We start from the raw sequence: 15,258 nt of genomic DNA on the forward strand, positions 1-15,258 counted from the left end.
TGCTCAAAGTATTAAATCACTTTATGCTTTGATACATCCAGATTTGTCTGCATCCTGCTGGATGCCTGAACATACTGAGATACTCAGATCTTTACAATCTGATGTGCTTGAAACATGTAATTTACATATATTTCATAGTACAACAAACTTAGTTATCTAGATTTTACCAGGTACCCTTGGATTTGTCTATGTTACCATCAATGAAGGTGAACCAATCCTCATTGCATATAAATTGCATTTATAGTCTCTGATGGAATTGTGTTTTCCATCCGTTGAAAAAAAGTCACTTTTGCTCCGTTTTGACAAAAACTGCATCCAGACAATGGCCCACAACAGCAATACCAATGCACTGGTGCAGATGCACAAACACAAACAGGCAACCTCATACTGCACATCTGACACATGTGTGTGTGTCTCAGTATCCCCAGGCAACTACACAACACATGAGGGGGGCTGAACCACAGTGACACAGATGTGGACACAGTGCCATACAAAAGTAAACCATCATTGGGACCCCCCTAGTGGGCAATCAGGCAATGTGAGATGAGAGGGAGCACAACAGACACATGTGACAAGCTAGAATGAACACAAACTAACACAGCAAGAGACTGACACACAACAGCACTACCCCCAGGGACCAGACATTGGCGTGACACAAGCATGCATGACACCTCCACTGTGATGACAAAGGTAGATGTCGTACAAACTGTGAAAACCAGACACGTGTCTTGTGCCACAAACGTACATCACATCTACACAAATCACTCAGCATGGCCCGTCATCCATGGATAAACGGGAGCTAGGGGCCCATCCATGCAAACATTTTCATCAGTCCACCCACAACACCACACACCCTGAACTGCAACAATGTGCATCTGTGAAGCCCACATGGACAGGTGACATTGCACATGCACCCATGACAAACACAGGAATGTTGGGAGGAACTAAGGTGCACAGACTCATCACACAAGGACAGTTTACAACCCTGGTGAATGACATACTGCACAGTATGCGGTACATGGCCATGATGTTAAAGCTCATGTAACCTTCAGAATACCTGCCAAAGTTCCAGGACAATGCAGAAGCCAAGACGAACCACAAGGCACACATGCTGATACCTGCAAACATTGCAGCCCTGAACCGGACAAGTGGGAGCAGTCACACACACATACACATGTCTCAATCACTGAAAGGTATCACCTAGGAACAACTGCATGATATTGCGAACAAACAAGTGCCTTGGGGACCCCTGACTGTGTCCCATCTGCATCTGACAACATCATCACCACTCAGAACTGACAAATCCCAATGATGAAACACCAATTAACAGTAGTGTGTCATGCACCCACACATCTGGTAGCCCATGGCAAAGTTGTGGGATGAGCACAGTACCACTCAGCAAGCATAAACAACAGGAACATATCAAGGGAACACTGCCTGTGTATGAAAAGGGATGTGGGGACACACACACACATGCTCACACAACAAGCACCATGGACCCAGGCTATATCACGGAACAACACACTTACTTGAGGGGACCCAACTCCTGTGGAAGCCCAGCTGCACCAAACATAGTCACAGGACATCTCACTCATGTCAGCAGAACACTTGGTCAGTCAGCCGGATGTATGACGTTACAACGCACACTTTTACAACGCATGCACTTACAACGCATTTTTACAACGCATAATCCATTACAACGCACTACACTTACAACGCATGACACTACAACGCATTTTTAAAAACTACCATTACAACGCATACCATTACAACGCATAATATTTAATTGCATTTAAGGTAAGTATTAGATAGTATAGGGGTAAAAATTACTTTTCTAACTCCAGGGGGTGCAACAGTAGGGTAAGTGTTGGATAGTATAGGGGTAAAAATTACTATTCTAACTCCAGGGGGTGCAACAGTAGGGTAAGTGTTGGATAGTATAGGGGTAAAAATTACTATTCTAACTCCAAGGGGTGCAACAGTAGGGTAAGTGTTGGATAGTATAGGGGTAAAAATTACTATTCTAACTCCAGGGGGTGCAACAGTAGGGTAAGTGTTGGATAGTATAGGGGTAAACATTGCTATTCTAACTCCAGGGGGTGAAACAGTAGGGTAAGTGTTGGATAGTATAGGGGTAAAAATTGCTATTCTAACTCCAGGGGGTGCAACAGTAGGGTAAGTGTTGGATAGTATAGGGGTAAAAATTGCTATTCTAACTCCAGGGGCTGCAACAGTAGGGTAAGTGTTGGATAGTATAGGGGTAAAAATTACTATTCTAACTCGAGGGGGTGCAACAGTAGGGTAAGTGTTGGATAGTATAGGGGTAAAAATTACTATTCTAACTCCAGGGGGTGCAACAGTAGGGTAAGTGTTGGATAGTATAGGGGTAAAAATTACTATTCTAACTCCAGGGGGTGCAACAGTAGGGTAAGTGCTGGATAGTATAGGGGTAAAAATTACTATTCTAACTCCAGGGGGTGCAACAGTAGGGTAAGTGTTGGATAGTATAGGGGTAAAAATTACTATTCTAACTCCAGGGGGTGCAACAGTAGGGTAAGTGTTGGATAGTATAGGGGTAAAAATTACTATTCTAACTCCAGGGGGTGCAACAGTAGGGTACGTGTTGGATAGTGTAGTGTAATATTATGCGTTGTAATGGTAGGCGTTGTAATGGTATGCGTTGTAAAGGTAGTTTTTAAAAATGCGTTGTAGTGTCATGCGTTGTAATGTCATGCGTTGTAATGGATTATGCGTTGTAAAAAATGCGTTGTAAGTGTAGTGCGTTGTAACAGTTGCGTTGTAAAGGTTGTTCCCCCAGTCAGCCATCAGTTACCACACAATGAAGGCTCTGGTCACAACAGCCTGGGTACGGGAGGCTCCCTTAAGTCATCTGCACATACTCAACACATATGTACAGCATGTTGCACAGAGGACCCAGTTGCCCCTACACCAATGATGCCCACACCTGTAGGTCCAGTGGTGATGCGCCCAAAGTCAGGAAAATAGATAAATTGGACAATGGGAAGCACATCATATGTGCATGGGTGCAAGCCACAGATGTGACCATGCAAATTAAATGTTCACAGAGATGTCCACAAATTGTTGATCATGACACACCCAGTTAGCTGCAAAGGATGACATGGATACCGACCAGAATAGGATACATATCTCATGGACCACATGGAGTACCTCACATCAACACCTCAGTATTCAACATTGGAAACCAAGCATTACAGGTGCAAGGGCATGCTAAACATCATCAACCTAATGTACAGCTAAATCAAGTTCACAAGGATAAAGAAAAAAGCTTTATTCAGCATATGAAAATGTAAACGTCTGTTCAAAACAAAGGCCAATGGCCAGTCCATTATCAAATGACTTGGAGCGAACTTTAGTGACAACTGTCACACGTTGCTTGCCTGCACTGGTAAGGACAGGGGACATCCCCTCGGAGGGGCATACATGGGGGCAGGCCAGGCACCACAGGGACAGGGCGCAGCAGAAGGAGGCAGTGAAGGGGTGGTGGATGCAGGAGAGTCACTTGCAACTGCAGTGGAGCTGACTGAAGTGGTGTGTGCAGTCACAACTGTGGGGCACAAGTCAGATGGGGTGGGTGCCGGCACAACTTCAGTGGGCAGGTCAGATGAAGTGGATTGGGACCACCCGGGGTGGTCGTGGACTCCACTGCAGTGCCTAAATCCATGTGAGCGGAATGGGGTGCAGGTGAGGTCGGCAGGACAGAGGGGAGGACACGGTCCCCACATCAGTGGCACTAACCGTCTGACCGAGTGTGGAGGAGCAAGTGGTAGGGGGGAGGGCCTCAGCATTTTGGAGATGGTGTATCTGTGGGTGGGGGAACCCGGGGCAGGGTGTGGCGGGGGAATCTCTGGAGTGGTGGCCTGGGGGATGGAGGACAGAGACTTTGTCTTGGAGCTGCGTGGTAGGGGTGGGGTCTTGCTCTTCCAGCTCCGGAGGGACATGTGTGTGGGGGCCTCAGTCTGACTGTGCCTGGGGAGGGTGTCCGGGTGTGAGGGGCACTCCCCTCTGTGTGTGGGGACTTCCTCTTCCCCTTGTAATCTGGATCTGCTGGGTCGGTGGGGAAGAGGCCAAGGTCACAGTGGAAGTGCTTCTGTGGAGATGGGGTTGCAGGTGAGGCAAGGGAAGGGGGCTGGGAGGGAGAGGTTTTGGAGGACTGCGGAGTGGTTGTGGATGACAGTGTGTGTGTCTGCAAACCATCCCCTGTGAGTGTGGTATCAGTCCCCTGCGCTTGCTTCTGTGCACATATAGACCTTGGTTTGGGTGTTTGTGTGCTGCCCGTGTCTGTGGCTTTGTGAGAATGTGCAGGTGTGTGTGTGTTCGGGACAGGTAGGGTGCTAGGAATCGTGGGTGGTGCAGGGGTAGGAGGGGTGCGGGACTGTTGGAGGAGGGACACTGCTGCCATCAGGGAGGAGGCCACGGACTGATTGGTCCTCTGTAGGGCAGACATGCCCAATGAAATGCCCTCCATGAACGACACCAGTTGCGTCAACAGACTGGTGTGTGCATGGAGGACACTCAGCATTGATGTCTGCCCTACATGGATCTGTCTAAGTCCACAGACTCCTCACTCAGGGCAGCAGAGGACACAGGGGAAGGGGGTGCGGTGCCTGGCACAAAGGAGACATGCTCCCGAACACAGGAGCCTCCACGGACCTCTGGGATGGGAGCTGATGGGAGGGTGGTGATGGGGGTGGTGGGGGCGGTGGCGGGGACAGCCTCACTAGCTGGGGTTTGGTGGCTGCTGACACCTGCCTCCACAGGGAGTCATCCTCCGAGCTGCTGTGGCCCTCAGCTGGGGTGGATGGTGCTGAGGACTCCTCGGTGTGGCTCCACTCGCCCTCCGTGCCACTGGCTACCCCCGACTCCTCTCGTTCTGTCCCTGTCAGGCTCTGTGGCTCCTCCTGGTCCATGGAGCTGTCCCCTCCTGTGGCCGCGGATGTATCTGGATAGAAATAGGAACAAAGCGAACAACATCAGTCACCTGCACTGACTGCACACACCACAGTGAGTACATCACATCACAGGGCAAGGCCTGGCATCATCAGCTGAACACTGCTCAAAGTGCCAACACTGTTTAGAATAAGCCAATTGTCATTCTCACCATCAACCATGGCACTCATATCCCTCCTTGACTTGCACCCATATGTCTGTTGCATGTTGGATGGTAATACCCCAATGTGCCGACATGCACCACCCACACATTTGTTGGACATGCAAGTGAACATGTAGGAGTATGTCACTATGCACACAGCACATCTCTTGCCACTGACTCAGTACAGGTGTCCGGATGAAGGGATGGGCAGAGACTCATCTCACATGCTTGTGATGCATGCCAGCAACACACACTATGATGTTCTCATGTCCTGATAGTCAATGCCACACTGGGCTGCATGGTGCATACTTGAACACAATGCAGGATCACTCATAGCAAGTTAAATGCCATGACACTGACATGCCTGGAAAGTCAGTCAACACTGTCCCCTGTCACAGGGGCAGGGCATCCAGACAAGAACAGTATGCACTGTGTCACAATCATAGCTCAGGGGTAAAGCAAACTCTGCAGATGACAAGTGCACTTGCCCGTCCCCTGCAAACAACATATCCAGGACCCAGAAGACCCCACATCATACAAATCAGACATATGAGTCTCTGCGAACACAACTCCCTGTACATTAGCACCTCACAGTCTGCTGTGCATGTAACCCAGCTGCCTGAAGTGCACAGTTGCATACACCATTGTGCGCTGTCAAATAATCACACACCTATATGTCACACAGGTCTTGTCTCTCACAGTCACAACTCAGATGTCCTGCTGACCCTCAAAATCATGAACACCCCAGTTGTAAGTAACAGGAAGCCACACCATAATGACACAGAGGCAGACACCTGAAAGCACATGTCACTAAGCACAACCTGTAAGTTGATACACAGGAGTGGGATTACTGAGTGTTTCTAAATGCCCTTGGGTAGGCATGACTGCCCAGGTCTACGTGAAACAGTGTTTGGCCCTGGACAGTAGTCAGGTGGCTAAGCAAGTGTGACTTACTTGATATACATACTCCTGAAGCCCACAAATTGGAGTCCCCTGCTGCATGGTTTTGTTTGAAATACCCCAGTCACATGTGGCGAGTGAGGCCAGCAATTGGAACACATATCAAGGGCACAAACAAATCACATGTCAGATCCCAGGCATTGGGTAAACAATTGACCCACCCATGAAACACACAACAGAGTCATGAGAACAGATGCTGTCTGGAAGCTGAAGCATAGCTGACTGCAGGGACACAGTGCCCTAGTGACACAAGCAACAGACTGTAGGGGCCACACCTGTGGAACAGATGAGGAGGGTGCATCACACAATTAAGGGACCTGAGTATTGGACTTCAAGACCTACGTAATGTGGAACCAGGCCAGGCCAAAAGACTGCTATTAGCATGTCAGACATAGTACACAGATCAGGCATGGACTTACCCCCTTCCTGCTGCTGTCTGGCCTTCAGCTGCCTATCCAGGTCCAGGAAGACCACCGCCAGTATCCAGAGCATGTGGAGAGTCAGAGTCCGGTGTCTGCCCCTCCTGCGAGGAGGTGACAGCTTCAGCTGGACTCTTGCAATCCTCCGGGTCCAGCCCTGACGGTCCTGCCACCTCTTCTGGCAGTTGTGGATCCGGCGCTTGCAGACCCCCACCGAACGAACTGCCCGGGCGATGGTCAGCCATATCTCCTGCTTCTGGTGGGCATCAACCTGTGAGGATGACAAAGTTAAAACTATATTAACATACATGCCCCATATTTGTGCTGCACACATTTGGATATACATGTCATCATCACAAAGGGAAATGAGTTACACAGGTAGTGCAACCATGGAAAAGGACAAATAACCTGCATGTCTGACATGTTAACAATGCCTGGGAAGTTTAAGCAAGCACAAATGCACTTTAGCAGCCGAACACCTGTTCATTACATGTACCTACACACTTTGGGGGATGAAAGTACTCAGTGAGAATGCTTGCCACTGGTGTAAACACGGCTAGTCAGACAACATGCATAATTAGGAAGGCAGTGGACTGCACACTCACCTGCTCAGGGGCGTAACAAAGGCCCCCGCAGCCCCTGCAGTGCGGGGGGCCCCCACACTCCAGGGGCCCCCTCGCAGTCACCTGGCAAGCCTCTTCATTAATTAAATGGCCGGCTGGCGGCCACTTAATAAAATGGTGCGCACGCACGCGTGGGGGGGGGGGGCGCGCTCAAGGGGCACACTCACACTCAGCAAGCCTTTTCATGAATTAAATGGCCGGCTGGCAGCCTCTTATTAAAATGGTGCGCACGCACACCTTGGGGGAGCACTCAAGGGGACCCCTCACACTTCTCAGCAAGCCACAGAGGGCTCCCGCTCTCCGCTCTTCATTAATTAAAAGCAAGCGGGGGCCCGGCTGGGCCTCTGAGCCTTTAGTGCCATAGCGACTTGTCCAGTGACTAAGGGTGGCGACAAGACAACCTGCAATATAACTGTGCCTTTCTTTTGTTAATATTATATTGAAACAAAGGTGTTTGTGTTACGCGCCAACTCTACTCGCGTCATCCTGCGTGATGTGCAAATAGTGAACGGGCCGGGGCAATGAAGTGATTTGCTCAAGGTCACACACATACACTAAATGGTGCGCGGGCCCCGGCCGGGCCTCTGACTAAGGAGATTTATTAATTCATTAAATTGTGGTGGGTGGGGGTGCAAAGGATCGTCACTGGGCCATTAAATTATTACTAGCCCCTGCTGCCTGGCTAGGTTCTTTGCCCTGCCTTTTGTGCTGCCCGCTCGCGCCTGCCTCTAAATCTGAAGCTGCAGGACAGCCCTCAGGTCAGGTGAGTGAGTCTGTCCGGGGCAGGAGAGGGGGCCCCGCGCTCCAGGGGCCCACTCACTCAGCAAGCCTCTTCTGCGCTTCATTATCAATTAAATGGTTATGGTGCCCACGCCCGCCACCCGGCCTCTTATAATATATTAAATGTTGTGCACGCACGCCTGGGCCCCGGCTGGGCCTTAGAGGCACTTCATAAATTAAATGGTGCGCATGCATGGAAGAGGCTGTTCGAGGACGGCCCCGGTTGTAAGCTGTAGTGTCCTGCGAGACACGTTCTAGTGTCCCGCAGGAAGTTGCACTTCCAGCCACTCCCTTGAGGGCTGGTCACACTGCACCCCACACCCATCCATCACGGGCGTCACGAGTGACGTGGCCCCGTCAATAAAAGAGCCTGAGTGCACGTGCTCGTGGCCAATTACTGCAGTACAGTTCCGAGTGTCCGTGTCCATTACTGATAGTCATGCGGGCCGGGGGCCCGATCCCACATTGGCGATGAGGTGGGTAGCTGACCCCGCGTGCCTGCGGCCTGGCGTTTCATGAGCCAGAAAGTCATCGCCCCTCGTGGGGGGGAGGAAATAAGCCGGTAATGAGGAAAGGTGACGGCACCCCCACAGAACTGTCCATGGCCACCCGTGACTGAACCGGAGTTCGGACGCGACACCGACTTCCGCATTTGAAGAGCAGCGACCAGAGACTGGCCATGCCGCATCGCCACTGATTCCAGAAGCAGGATGAGAAGCCATGTGTTCCAGGTGAGAGCGAGAGCCTGCTACGCCAGCAAGGTGCCCGCCGCCATGCTCACTGGTATGTCCACTGAGCCCAGTGACCCACCAATGCAACCCCCGCCTCACTTATTCTCGCCGGTGCAGCCGGCATCTGCCCAGCAGCCGCCCCATGGAGGGTGTCTTCCACTCCCATACCAGCCGGAGACCGATATGAAATGACTGTGGGGGCAACGGAGTTCCGTTCACGGTGAAGCAGCCAAAGCACGCAAGGGAACTGCTCCCTGCGCTGCATGTTCAGCCCGCCCCCAGCAGTGAGAGAAGCCCTCACAGACAGTCCCAGCCCGACACTGCCTGTCAGTCCATCACCATGGTAGAGACAAAGATAAAGAAAAGGAAAGCGGGCAGCGGAGCACATTTGAGCAGGTGTAAGGACTCTGAAAAAGCCGCACCACGGAAATACCTGCTATCTGACCCGCCTGGCGCCCGCCTTCTGGTAATGTCCACCGGTAACCCCGTCCGCATATTGCTCCGGCTCCCAGCATCCCATAAAGCCGGCAGTGCTCCCTCGGGGGCGCCCGGACAGTAGTGCCAGGAACTTGGAAGAAGGGAACACTTACTGCCACAGTCACGCCGCCTCACCCCGCACCACCATCGGTCTCTACAGCACCTACGGGACAGCAAGGCCTACAGCGTGTGATAGGCTGCCGCAGCCACGTGAGACGCATCTGCGCTGCCTGGCGGCCAACTGGAATGCTGCATCAGGAGCTGGGAGAGAGAGTGGCGGGCAAGTACGACCCCCCACACCCACATTCCCTAAACCCGCAACACGCAGGGCAAATCCATGAGGGGCACCAGCAGCGCTACCTCATCCAGTGTTCACCAGCAAAAGTTCCCAGGTCCGGAAGGAAGAGAAACGGCCCACGGTGAGGAACCTGCAGCGCCGCCCAGTTTGCCACCCTGCACCCTGGCCAGCAACCCCTGCCTCTCCCTGTGGTAAATGGAGAACAGGGTCGGCGGTGCCATCAGACACACAACTACAACGCTCCACCTACCTCCACAGAAGACTCCAGCACACAGATTAGCCTCCCCACGTCGCAGGCAGGAGCTGCACGGCTCGCAGTCTAACGAATGAACGATTGCCAGGACCGGCACAACCGGAGTGCTGCACTGCCACCCAGTGGCCACCTGTGGTACTGCAACCACACCACTCTCATAAAATGCAGAGGAACGCCTGCACAGAATGGGAACTTCGTCATGCAAGGAAGATCCCAGACCCCGGTTTCACAGAAGTGCTGACACGGATGGGCCCCATGCCCAGGGGTAAGGCTAAGTTGAGATGAATGCCTAAGCCCACACAGGTTTAAGGAGCAACCACGTCACCCTAGCCAAAAGGAAACCACGCAGTGTCCCCAGCTCCCACTAAGTGGCCAAAGATGGGCTGTAGAGAGCATCCTGCAGGGACTGGGGCCCACCAACAATGCGCACGGCCCCACACCTGCATCATCACCCCAGCATGGTTTCGCAGTGGCAGCAAGCTGTACCTGAACAGTAGCCACAACGCTTCCCCTGGAGTGGTACACAACTCAGCACCTCCACACAGCGTGCACGACGCTCACACCAAGACGTGCCCTCAGAAGGGAGTGCTCAGAGCGTGGCCCTCTGCACCCTGCAAGTGAAAGCAGCAAGGACACCCACCAAGAGTCAGCGAATGCCCTGCACAGCCAAAGGAGCCACAGCAACACAGGAGAAGTAGGCAGCGGCAGCGCAAATACTTCCATGCACACACAAAGACCCCAAGAAGTCTAAGACGCCCCAGGACACAGACTGGCTGCTCGAGCCAGACGGTGACACTCACCACGGCAGCAGCACCACTGTGGACTCAACACTGCTGCGACACGCATTAGTAGCAGAACTGACATGGCCAAGACCGTTAACGAGTGCACCACATGCCCCAACGGCCGCCTATACTTTCAAAGGAGAAAAACGGTTGCACGTCACCAGGAGCCCCAAGGAGCCCAAAGCTTCTTCAGCCCAGGCAAGCGCCGACTAAACACAGGCAGCAACACCAAATACACCCACCACCAGCAAAAGTGGAAGACCAGACAGACAGCAACGTCTCAGGGTAACCATCCCCACTACAAGCACAAGAAAGAATGGTGCAGATCGCGCACCACACGCCTGGCTGCCCAAAGCCACCGCCAGTGAAGAGGTCGCATCACCCGCCCCTTCTGGTGAACAGGCACAACCGCCAACCACACCACAGGCACACCAGTGCCAGAAGGGAGCGCCCAAGGCGAAGACGGAGCGCACGTGGTCTGAAGCGCGCAGAAGACCACACCAGTGAATCCGACATCACGGGCAGGCGCCCGGGAGATAGAAGCATCACCGCAACGAAACACAGCTGAATGCAGCACAGAGAGCGACCACGTCCCCACTGCACCAGCGAAGCTCCGCAGTGGGCTGAAAGCAACACAGGGTCCTCCTCAACACAGCCTCAAGATGGAGTCGGCGGTGACCCACATCAGGCAAGAGAGGAGTCGCACCCGCAGCGGCCCGAAGGTGTCACAGTGTCCGTGACACAGTGTTGTCCTCAACACAGCCTCAAGATGTAGTCGGCGGTGACCCACGACAGGCAAGGAAGGAGTCGCACACTCCACGTGGTGGCCGCCACAGCAACAGGCGCTCCAACGCCAGCGACACGCGACTGGACGTCACGTCGGCCAGCAAGCAAGGAGCGTGCCGGAGCAAAGGCAGAAGCCGGCGCCATGACAGCGCCGCCTCGAGGTCTAAGCACAACGCCCTCGAAGAACGGAGAGTGACAGCCTGTCACCCTGGAAAACCGGAAGACACAGGTGGGCTGAACAGACCAGAAAAGGGAGAAGACCAAGGACTCACAGCAAGCCGAGAGCTCACCCTGACACATCCGACAGCCGCCAAGGTGGACCACCGCCCCTGGATGCAGCCTCACAGGAGAACCGAATGTAAGCCGCAGCAGTCGCGAACCGCGTCTCTCCACAACGCTTCCCCAGGTGAACGGCCACTCCCCAAGTGTCGGCAGTCCAAGTCAAGTGGCATCCTAGCTCCTGTCCGCAGATGCCACGAGTAAAGATCTGCTCCGAGTGTCCGTCCTCACACCGCCTCAAGATGGAGTCGGCAGTGGCCCCAAGCCAGGCAAGAGAGGATCAACACACTCTACGTGTTAAACCGCCACGGACACTCAACATCAGCAAGGCGGAGGCACGTGGCTGCCCAGGCCCATTCTGACACCCGAACTCTCTCAGCAAGCCACCACCACCTGTCATTCCGACTCACCACATGGCTGGTAACCATCACCACGCCAGCCATCAACACGTGCGTCAAACACCACTCCCCGAGTACCGATGGACTGGAGTCCGAAAGCGTTGCCACACAAGCCGACTACATGAAATCAGAAGCCACCTGTGAACCTGGCCTACACCGGAACAGCGACAGCAAGTGCAAGTCTTGCCCACGACTCATCCACCCGTGAGGGTTGTGCGTGCGACCAAGCAACGGCTCCTCGGCGGTCCTGCAGCTGCCCCCAGACGGCACACAAGCAGCGGCTCCAGCACAGCCTTCCTACAGTCCCGCAGCAACCCCGACGACGGGCCTCCCCAGGCGGGAGAGCGAGGAGAGACATTGCCCCACCGACAGGGTACCGGTCACCGCCAATTGGTTCAAAAGGGACAGTCGGTCCAGCAACTCCTCCGTGAACTCTCACGTGTAACTCCATCCATGGGCGCGACGCAAGCCCCGAAAAGAACTGTTAGATCTCATCACAGACCGTCACCGACGTCAGCCAAGAGGAAGCCATGCCAGACATGTCCATGTCAGTGAACGGACGGTAGGCAGCGGTCGTCTCCAAGTCAGCAGTCGTGTCCTGAGTCCTTCAGGATAAAGTACGGGTGTCTGCTAAAGAAGGTCCTGCTGCTAGCCAAGTTCACCAGCCCATGTCTGAGGTCGTCCTGCCACCTGACTCGAGAAGCTGATGGACCCTGTGGTATTTAGGTAACCGTTTGTTTTCTTCGCCACAGGTTGGACTGACACTTTGTTTGTCCTTCAATAAAGTTGGGGAGGAATGTAGTGTCCTGCGAGACACGTTCTAGTGTCCCGCAGGAAGTTGCACTTCCAGCCACTCCCTTGAGGTCTGGTCACACTGCACCCCACACCCATCCATCACGGGCGTCACGAGTGACGTGGCCCCGTCAATGAAAGAGCCCGAGTGCACGTGCTCGTGGCCAATTACTACAGTACAGTTCCGAGTGTCCGTGTCCATTACTGATAGTCATGCGGGCCGGGGGCCCGATACCACATAAGCGTCTCCCAGCACTGCAACTGTGCCCTTGTGTACGTCGTGTGATCTAACGCGTTGGTAAATATCTAGAAATACATATTCCTGAAAAGCAATCGCCATATGTTTGCATGCAGATCTGTTTAAAACGTCATTTGTTCGAATTAATTGGGACATAAATGTGAAAACAAATGTAGTTGTTTCAATGACTTAAGAAAGGAGGCAGTTTATTTTTGACATTTCTCACAGACTGCAGCTCGTAAAAAAACTACTGCATTAAATCAGTCACTAGTGTGTACGAGGGACTACTGTGCACGTTACTCTGCACCACAGGTACAACTAGAGTCAAATTTCGTGGGGGGGAGGCTACTAAAAATGTTAGGGGGGCTAAGTCTTCCAGCAATAGACAGGGGCTCTAAGAAGGGGTTAAATATACAACACATCCTCATTAACAACTAAATGGTCTTTTAAAGACCTGTGAAGTACTCGGGTGCGGCTGTGTGTGTACCCGGGAAGCTGTCTCAGCCCGTCTGACACACACAACAGGGGGGCTGAAGCCCTTTGAGCCCAATGGGCGTTGCGCGCCTGCTCTGCACTATGATAACATACATACAGGCTTCCTTGCCTGTTTGCATTTCTGCTATTTTTTCAAGTGACAGAGACCGAGTCAGTGGAGTGAAATCACGTGTTGTGAAGACCCCTGTGTAACACTTCGGCCTTGTGCCTGTGAAAGACCAATACCATAAGACTGGGACAGAGTCAGCTGTTCAGCCTGGCAAGTAAAATTCTCTGCGCACAACACCCATATCTGGCTATAGAAAACAAGCTAAGACAGCCACAGTGCAGAGAATAATTCTGACAAATGGGTGTTAACATTTGAATTTGAAAAATAGGGTTTGCTGAGCCACTGCACTTTGTTACTAAGATAACAAACATGGTTCCTTGCCTGATGAAGCGTAGCCCGTTTGCATTTCTGCCATTTTTTCATGGCTCGGGCACATTATATGTTCATTTACTCGCCATATGGCAGGCCCGTGATCAGCAGCTGCCTGCAGCCAGTGGGGTGCCAGTCCGGTCACGACGTGTTAAACTCACTCAGAAGTTCTGCATTGGCATGGCTGCAGGCGTGGCTGCCGGTAGAGGCCCAGGCTGTGACAAGCGTGTGTGTTTACCTCCTGACCACCTTACGTTTGCGATTTGTTTCTCAAAACTACATGGGGGTAATTTTAACAGGTTTCTGACAATTTCGGCTATGTTGTATGGGAGATTATTGCGCCGGCCTCAGCCTGTGAGGATAATGCAAAATGGTGCTCAGCCTGTCTGCCTGCAAGTCAGCTGAGATACCTGGATCCCGGTGTAACTTGTCTTGTTCATGTTGAAGGTTCACACATCCTTCCTGTTAGGCCGGGGATCCCAGGTTACATGGACAGAGAGAGGCCCTAGAGTCCTGATGTTCTCCTGAATGATTGCTGGCAGTTAGGGGGCCATAGGCTGGCAATGATTTCTGGTGCTTTGCTGCAGTTTTAACATTTTCTTGGAGTTCCTTGTTGCTCAAATGGGTATAATTTCAGATATGTATATAATTCACCCGTCTTCATTGCTTCATTTTACTTGCGCGAAAGTGTCACTCATAGTCATTGAAATGTCACTCATAATTACACTGAAGTTATGAAAATGTCACACATAGCAATTTTAAACCTTGGCAGCTATGCGTAAGACATCACGTTGCATGCATGTCGCAGTAGAGGTACGCAGTAGGCAGTTGTATGTCTGATGGGAGCTATCGTTCTTGGAGTTAAAAGGCACACAGTTCGCTATGGTGGCTCCGATAGATATGGAGCTGAAAAAGGTAACATGCAATTATATAACTCTATGGGGCAGATTTACAAGCCCCCTGCGCCACTTTTACGTCACTTTTAACATGGGGAAAGTGACGCAAAAGTGGCGCAACGGGCTTGTAAATCTGCCCCTATATTTTAAATACAGATTTGAATGGCCGAAAGTACATTCAATCCTAAGTACCAAGACTGTAGCTTTGTTCCAGGCACAAGATCGCTTGTATGAACCTTTATACTGGAACCGATGCCTGCATATTATAACTGATACTCCAGTTTGCCATGCGTAAAACCCAGTGACGAAGGAAACAGGCCATATTTTTCGCTAAGCCCTCCCCCTCATTCAATCAAGAAGCATCTCTTTGTGCCCCACGTGTCTGTATGTTTATCCACCCCATGCCCCTCTATTCCCTGTTGTTGTGCCTGAAAGAAGGCACATGACCTAACACTGATGGAGCCATTCATCAGTGACAGCTCTCTGCTACTCACACTCACGC

The 15,258-nt window shown here is 52.2% G+C and overlaps 2 protein-coding genes across 9 annotated transcripts in view; one reads left to right on the top strand and one right to left on the bottom strand.

The window, feature by feature from the left end:
• LOC146830153 (uromodulin-like) overlaps nt 1–15,258 on the top strand; it is a 778,490-nt gene that overhangs the window by 582,707 nt on the left and 180,525 nt on the right. The gene's annotated exons all lie outside the window — the stretch shown is intronic.
• On the bottom strand, nt 3,296–9,885 carry LOC146830154 (uncharacterized). Of its 7 annotated transcripts, none has more exons than XR_014961376.1 (3): nt 9,670–9,885; nt 6,511–6,781; nt 3,296–4,981 (listed from the first exon to the last, which is right to left on the bottom strand). XR_014961376.1 is itself a non-coding variant. In XM_085604406.1 (3 exons), exons 1-3 carry the CDS (start codon nt 9,157–9,159, stop codon nt 4,608–4,610), a joined length of 738 nt encoding a protein of 245 aa, XP_085460532.1. In that variant the 5' UTR covers nt 9,160–9,294; the 3' UTR covers nt 3,296–4,607. The 7 variants fall into 7 exon arrangements, 2 of the variants coding, with proteins under 2 accessions (XP_085460532.1, XP_085460533.1); XR_014961378.1 differs by lacking the exon at nt 9,670–9,885 and adding an exon at nt 9,482–9,619; XR_014961377.1 differs by lacking the exon at nt 9,670–9,885 and adding an exon at nt 9,235–9,301.

The sequence above is a fragment of the Triturus cristatus genome, chromosome 5_1 (assembly GCF_964204655.1).
Source record: "Triturus cristatus chromosome 5_1, aTriCri1.1, whole genome shotgun sequence".
Classification (NCBI taxonomy): Eukaryota; Metazoa; Chordata; class Amphibia; order Caudata; family Salamandridae; genus Triturus; species Triturus cristatus.